The following is a 7,716-nucleotide window of genomic DNA, read 5'->3' on the forward strand; positions in this document are numbered from 1 at the left end:
AAAGTCCTTAATAACTAACCCTGCAACCTGCCAGCAGATAGTGGGGTCAAGTTTAAGGCTTTAATTCTCCTGCTTAATTTTTTATACATAATTTATTAAAGCTCATGATTTTAAACTTTTAGATTATCATCCTCTAAATTACTATCTTGTTCTAAAGCAAAATCAAAATTTGGAGGATGATTTATCTTTTTATAATCAAAAGAAATTCTTACATCCCATACTTTCGAGTCATCATCCGGCCTAGACTCCAAATCAATGTATATTAGGGATGTTTAATTTCAAGTTAAGATCTACCTTGACCATGCGCTCTTTGGGCCATCCTCCCACCTCTTTGACTGAAAATATTTGGAGGTTTAAAGATCACACCCTCAATGTCGTTTTCATTATTTAATGATTTTCTTTCTTTATTTTTCTCTTTTTCTCCTTCATTTCCTTGGATTTTTTTTTTAAGTTTTCTTCGCTAATTTTCTCCACTTTAATTAATATATCATTTAAAGGATAGCTAGTTTACCCTTTGGGTGTGTAGTATACATTATCTTTGTAGATCTCAATCTCATGAATAGAGAATAGTTGAAGATCACCCTTAATCATGTATTCAATTCAATCTCTCTAGTACTTGATGCAATTTTGTAGGGAAGATGGAACCATCCTATACTCATGGATCAAGAGCCTACCTTAAAGTGAAGGGTATCCTTAGACCAATAATGTGAAATTCAGCTTTTATTATCAACTCTCATTTCTATAAAAGGTGTGTGATTGAATTTAAATTCTTCTTGCCCTTATCATTGCACCCTCATAACACCATTTTATCAGTGCTGAGCTTATATGTGTCCATTTTAAGGTCTGTGACAGTCTTTTCATTCATCACTTTGACAAATGCAATAGGATATACAAGGAATATTTTTTTTTGGGTAAAGTTGGGGCCTAGGACCGTATCATTGATGAAAAAGAGTTACAAAAAGAAAGTAAAAGGTTGTCAGCCAACAGATTGAGAAGACAACCAAGACCTATCAGCAAAAAAAAGGCTGCTTAACAACAAAAAACAAGAGTAAAATAATGGAAAAAAAGGACTCAGAAATGCAATATCAGTGTTGAAGTGGGACTCTCAGCGGCCGCAAAACTCATCCAGAAGGAAGAAAAACTCCCCTGGTTGCCAAAATGGCCGTCCAAGGGGATCATATAATTATTGCTATCATCATCGTCCTTCAAAAAGGCAGGTCCTGGTTGCCAAAGAAGACCCTCCAGGAGATGCACATTCTTGGTTAGCAGCAGATAACAGGCAATCTGGGCATAGAAGAACATAATGTGCAGCCCGGTCAGGAACCTTAACCAAAGAAACCAAACAGACCCCATCAAAATAGAGTGTGAGAAGATCATTTCAGCTTGGAGGTCTTGAAGCACACAGCACGTTTAATATTGGCTAAAATGGTAGAATGACAATCAACAGAGTTTCCAAAAATCCGATCATTCCAGGCTCTCCATATATAGTAGACTGTGGCACAGAGGAGCAAAAAGCAATAATTCTTTCTACTAATATCCGTTTCCCTGTCATCAATATGACAGAAAACTTGTCCAAGGTTCGGACGAAAGAGCATGCTGGTCATACAAGGAAAGACCTTTTTAAGAATTTGAAAAGTGTAATTGCATTCAAAAAAGAGGTGGTTGTGATTTTCCTCATAGAGATGGCAGAAAGAACAAATCGGATTCACAAGAATTCCCCAGGTAAGAAGAATGTCAACAGTCTTAAGTTTATGTTTAAAAGCCATCCAGCAGCAAGTCGAAAAATGAAGAGCAAAGTGTTTGTGCCAAACATGTTTAAACCAAGGAACAAACGGGCAATCAGAGAAGTATGACTTAATAAACGATTTAAAATTCGGTTTTTCTTTGTTGTGCCAGCCACAATTGGCCAATGAACTAGTAATAGGGATAGCTTTGATGATAGCAGCCAGATTAGGAGGAATGGAAGGGGGAAGATTCCAGTTCCCAGTAGAAATAAGGGAAGAAACAGCCAGGTTTTGAGGAGTAATCAAATGATCCAGGTTTTTAGATTTCAACCGTTCAGCCACAGAAGAGCTTGAGCACCAAGGCTCCCAAAAAAAGGACAGGGAGGAGCTATCATTGATATTGAATTTGAAGGTTTCAGGAAGCTTTCTAGCCACCTCACAGAGGAATTTCCAATAAACCGTGGACCTCTTACAGCCAGTATTCCAAAAAGACACATAATTCTCCTTCCACCAAGTGTATAGATAACTTTTGATGTTGTAATACCTCCAAATGAGAGAGCAGCCAAAAGCATAGTATAGGGATTCAATGGTGGTTATGCCAAGACCCCCAGAAGGTTTGGGCATACAGGTATTCTTCCAAGAGATGGTGTGAAGTTTCTTCTTGTGGGTGTCTCCAAAAAATAGAAATTTGGAGCAAATGCTATTTATAATCTTGCTGCAACCCTTCGGAATGATAGTGCTTCTAACCTAGTAAGCCAAAATATTATAAATAGTGTGCTTGAGATATTGTAATCTCCCGGCCATAGTGAGGTTTTTTGCTTTCCAACCATCAAGAGAACATTGTATTTTATGAATAAGAGGCTGGAAAACAGCTTTTTTCAGACATTTACAATAGATAGGAATGCCCAAATATTTGATGGGGGAATAAACAATAGGGATATTCAAAAGGTCAGAAATCCTGTCATCATCCTCCACATTATTGGAGAAAATAATGGTGCTTTTGGAGCTGTTCACCTTAAGGCCTGAAAAGCCAGCAAAATCAAGTAGGATTCGATTGAGAGTATGGGCATTGTCCAATGAAGCTCTGCCAAACACTAACAAATCATCAGCATAAAGAAGGTGTGAGATAGAAATAGTACCCGAACCAATTCCAAGGAATGAATTGTTGCTGACAGCTTCTTCAAACAGAATGGACAGGCTATCCATAACCCAACAAAAGAGATACGGAGATAGGGGACAGCCTTGTCTAAGGCCGGAGGAGGTATTGAAAAACCCCTCAAGCTCCCCATTAATAGAGACCGAAAAATATACATCAGTGATGCAGCCCTTGATCCAAGAAACAAACACAGGCGGGAAACCTTTGGCCAACATACGATTAAGTAGAAAATTCCTCGAGACAGTATCAAAAGCTTTATGGATATCGTATTTGGCACAAAAGGATTTAATATTTCCTCTAGTATTGAAATCCATAAGCAAATCAGATGCTAACAGAATGTTATCAGAAATAATCTTGTCTTGGATATAGCCCGATTGACTAGGGTGTATAATGTAGGGCATAACATCTTTCATCCTGTTAGCAAGAATTTTAGCAATAATTTTATAGAAAGTGTTGCATAATGAGATAGGTCTGTAATTAGAAATGTTACTGGCATGAGGCTTTTTAGGGATAAGAACTAAGGCCGTAGCCTTAGCCTGCTTAGGAAGGTAACCAGTAGAGAAAAAAGTCATAATTCCCTCACACACCTGCTTGCTAATGATGTTCCAACATTTTTTGTAAAATTCAAAAGTATACCCGTCTGGTCCAGGGGCCGAATGATTAGGGGAGGAGAAGACCACATGTTTAATTTCATCCACGGTAATGGGAGCAACAAGTTGGAGAATAAGATGTTCAAGAAGCTTGTTGTATATAGGCAAGAGACTACCTTGATTATGAGCAGGAGGTGGGGTGTTGAACGGAGATTGGAAATGCTGAATGATAGCATTAGAAATCTCATATTTAGAGGAGAAAGTGCCAGAATTGGTGGAGATGACTTTGATCAAGTTAATGTTATGTCTAAAATTAATACGAGAATACAGAAATTTGAGGTCATCCTCCCCAGATGACAGCCATTTAGCTTTAGCCCGTTGAATAATCCATTCAGTCCAATTTGCATTTCTCTCGGCAAGCTTATGATTAATGTCAGTTAAAGCCAAATTCAGATCTTGATCAAGCGGATAAGTCTAAAGCTGAGAAATAATGGAACTTTGGCTTTGGGTTAACTCATCAATATCTCTCTTGATGGAATTAGAGGAGGACCAAGTTTTGGACTTGATAGTGTGCTTGAGGGTTTTAAGCTTCTGGTAGAAGGAGTGTATAGGGCTGCTGTGATATCTTTGTGAAAAAATGGAAATAAGCTCATTCCAAAAGTCTGGATTTAGAGTCCAGTAGTTCTTGAATTGAAACCTCCTTTTATTTAGTGGGGTAGCTTCTTGTTGCAGGATAATAGGAGAGTGGTCAGAAATTAGGGGGTCCTCCACAATGTAAAAAGAGTTCGGGTAGGAATCCAGCCATGCATCATTGACAAGCATCCTATCAAGCTTGATGTGGATGGGGTTATCAGCCCTTTGGTTGTACCAGGTGAAAAAATGACCCACCGAGGACAGGTCATGGACCCCGGTTTTAAAAATGAAGTTCTGAAAATCCAGAATTTTACTGTTGTGAAGCAAAGAGCCACCCGCTTTTTCGTTGGAATGTCTGCAGCAATTGAAATCACCTAGAATGATCCAAGGAATAGAAATAGAGTTGGCTATATCAAAAATGTCTTTCCAGAGAGCTTTTCGATCCTCCATGGAGTTAGCGGCATACACCACAGTGACATAGAAATTATTGTTAAGGTTTGAAGAGATCAAACCGTGAATTAGCTGACTAGAAGTAACAAGCGGCTTGAAAGTCACCTTAAGTGAGTTCCATTTTATCCAAATCCTGCCCGGTGATGCACAGTTGAAGTTATCGTAAGATCCTTCATGGGGAAAAATAGAGTGGGTGGAGAGGAACCAGTTGTTGGTGGAGTTAGCAAGAGAGATACAAGTTTCAAGAATGAAAAACAGGTCAAGATTAAATTTTTTGACAAGGTCTTTACAGCACAGGGTTTTGTCCGGGGAGTTGAAGCCCCGAGTGTTCCAGGCTGCGAAAGAAGGGGGGCTGGTCATTGGGACTTGGAAGTGGGGGTGGTAGCCTTTTTGGCTTCTTTAGATCTTGTGGATTTTGTGGAGGTAGGCACATTGGCATTCATATGTTTTTCATTGCCCATGGAGGAACAGCAAGCAGTATTACCACCTGGAGCCGCTCCCAGAGAATGAAGGGTAGCTTGGCCCCCAACACCATCAGACGAAGAAATTGTGGTGTTTGCAGGATCAGGGCAATGGGCAGCAAACGAATCACAATGGTCCGTCAGGATGTCAAATTTGTTGGTGATAGGAATGCTGTGAGATTTAGTGGGAGATTTAGTCGGAGTGGTAGAGGCGACATTGGATTTTCCTTTGGAATTAGATGGATTCGGGGAATGGGGAGGAGACTCAGTGGAAGGGGAGTTGAGATTGGGGACGATTGAGTGGTTGGTTGTGGAGTTGGAGATAGGAGCAATGGTATTATCGCTGGGGTTATTGGCTTTTTGGGTGGACAAGGTTTGGGGATGATGGGATGTCGATGGCGGTGGTGGGCGGGGGATGGTAAGGCGAGGAGGTGGGATGCGCGGATTGCGGCTGGAGCTTCTGCCGTGAGTTTTGGGGGGTTCGACTTGAGGGTGTTGAGGGTTAGGATTTAAGGGGCAAGCATTAGGGGAGTGCATGAAGGAATTGCAGAAGGAACATTTGGCTGGCTTCCAGTCGTAAAGGACTGTAAGGGAGGAGACTTTCCCGTCAATAGAGTAGAAGATCTCATCAGGTAGGGGGGAAGAGCTTCTAACCTGGACACACACCCGAGCAAAGGTGAGTCTGGTTTTTGCCGCCGTGAGGGCATCCACGACAAGAGGGATCCCGACGCAGCTCGCGATTCTGGAAATTACTTCCAGAGTCCAGCAGGAGAGAGGGAAATTCTTGATTTTTATCCAGAGGGGGATCGACGGAAATTCTTCGCGAACAATGACGAAGTCCGGTGTCCACTTCTGTAGTATGAAGGGTTTTTCGAAGAAGAACCGTGGTCCCCCGGACCAAGCCATGTCATAGTCTTCTCTGTTGTTAAATTTGAGAAGGAAGAATCCATCTTCCAAGGTCAGCAGGGAAAGGGAACCCTTAAGGGACCAGGTCTTTTTGATGGTAGAGAGTAAGGCTTCATAGTATGGTCTTCTTCCGATGGAGTATCCTACCAGCGAAAGTGCCCACTCCGGCGCTCCAGCATTGAACTGAGCTGAAGTGAAATGCACGGTGGCATTCTTGGTCGGGACGTGGGAGATTGACGAAGTGAACTCGTTCAAAACCAAAGGCTGAGTGGCGATGAGACTCTTCCAGTCTTTAGGGAAGCTAGCAGATGAGGAAGCATTGAAAGTGGGGGGAAGAAGTAAGGGCGGAGTGGTGGAGGACATCCCGGAGGAGATCCACCCCAAAGAGGCGTCGGGGGCGGCCAGAAATTGCAAAGGTGAAAACCCTAGCAGAGCAAAATCGCAACCCTCAACAAAAAATATAAAAAAAGAAAAGAAAATCACTAGTTTAATTAAATGTCTTCTCAAGCATCAAAGCTTGAAATGTAATTAACCATAGGGGCTTGCCCCTATGGGATGTCTGTACCCTAGAATAAAATAAACCCTATTCAACTAAATATTTAATGTACGAATCTCTATTAAATTATAAATTTTATCATTAAGTCTATAATAAAATTATATTTTTACCCTTTGGGGTAATATATCATCATTATTATGTTGTACTCGATGATAGAGTATGCAATTCGTTTAAGGATAACAAAATTTCTTCAACAGGATGAATATCAAGGAATGAGATGGGTTTAATTAATTTTCTTATAAATTGTCCGAGAGGTACCGCATTCATAAAGTCAATAGATGCTAGTTATTTTTCCAAAAATACTATGAAGATGGTCAAACTATGTTGTAAGAGTAAAGGACCTGTGAATTGTCCAAGAGGTACTGCATTCATGGAGTTAATGATGTTAAATTTAAGAGCATTTTGAAATTTTTTTTAAAAAATATTTTTAATTATAAGTTTTCTAAAAAAAATTATTAATTATTTCTTTCAATAAAATAATAATAATAATTCTAGTTTTTATTTAAAAAAAAAATTATTCATATTTTTTATAAAATATGATTGGTAAAAATATGTGTGACAAAGTTTAAAATACTATCTATTTGCATTTTATTTCTCTAAATCAATAAATATCATATTTTTATAAAATATGACAAATTTTTAAAATTAAAATTAAAAGTATTATTTCTTTTTTAATTAAAGAAGCAATTAATAAAATATTTTAAAAAAATTATAATTACTTAAAAATTATATTTAATAAATGTTTGATTATAAAATGACCAAAATATCATTATATTTAACACTATTAACTCTAATATTGGATGTTAGGACAAAAAAGTATCCCGTTTTAAAGATTTGAGGCTAAATTTATCCCTCAAAAGAGTTGGAGACTATTTTGGTATATAACAAGGAGTCGAGGGATCCATTTTGTCCTTTTCTCTATTTTGTAAATACATTAAAATTATTAGTCCACATACTGTGATTCAGGTTGTTATTGATAATACATCTGAAAATGTACTTGCTAGTTTGCCATAACCTAAACCCATGTTATTTCATATAAAGAATGAATTTTGTCTTTAAAAAAAAAAGAATTGTCTTAAAATAAAATTTAAAGACATTACTAAAAAATTTTTGATGGACAAATATCCACACATTTATTGGACTCCTTATGCTAATTACTATTTGGATTTAATACTAGAAGACATTTTCAAAATTCAAAAGCTAAGGAAATGCTTTAAGAAAATGGTGGCGGGACACAATT

The 7,716-nt window shown here is 38.4% G+C and overlaps 1 protein-coding gene across 1 annotated transcript; it reads right to left on the reverse strand.

The window, feature by feature from the left end:
• Window positions 1-1,071: 1,071 nt before the first annotated feature.
• LOC110095207 lies at window positions 1,072-2,348 on the reverse strand. Its single transcript, XM_020820648.1, has 2 exons — window positions 1,404-2,348; window positions 1,072-1,284 (listed from the first exon to the last, which is right to left on the reverse strand). Exons 1-2 carry the CDS (start codon window positions 2,346-2,348, stop codon window positions 1,072-1,074), a joined length of 1,158 nt encoding a protein of 385 aa, XP_020676307.1.
• Between the last annotated feature and the right edge of the window lie 5,368 nt (window positions 2,349-7,716).

The sequence above is a fragment of the Dendrobium catenatum genome, unplaced genomic scaffold (genome assembly GCF_001605985.2).
Source record: "Dendrobium catenatum unplaced genomic scaffold, ASM160598v2 fragScaff_scaffold_33, whole genome shotgun sequence".
Classification (NCBI taxonomy): Eukaryota; Viridiplantae; Streptophyta; class Magnoliopsida; order Asparagales; family Orchidaceae; genus Dendrobium; species Dendrobium catenatum.

Excerpts from the sequence above, each read along its gene's own strand:
- LOC110095207 (XM_020820648.1), bottom strand. The coding sequence starts at position 2,348 with ATGCCCAAACCTTCTGGGGGTCTTGGCATAACCACCATTGAATCCCTA. Across the intron at positions 1,285-1,403 it reads TAGCCAATATTAAACGTGCT|ATTGCCTGTTATCTGCTGCT; the intron begins GTGTGCTTCAAG and ends TTCTATGCCCAG.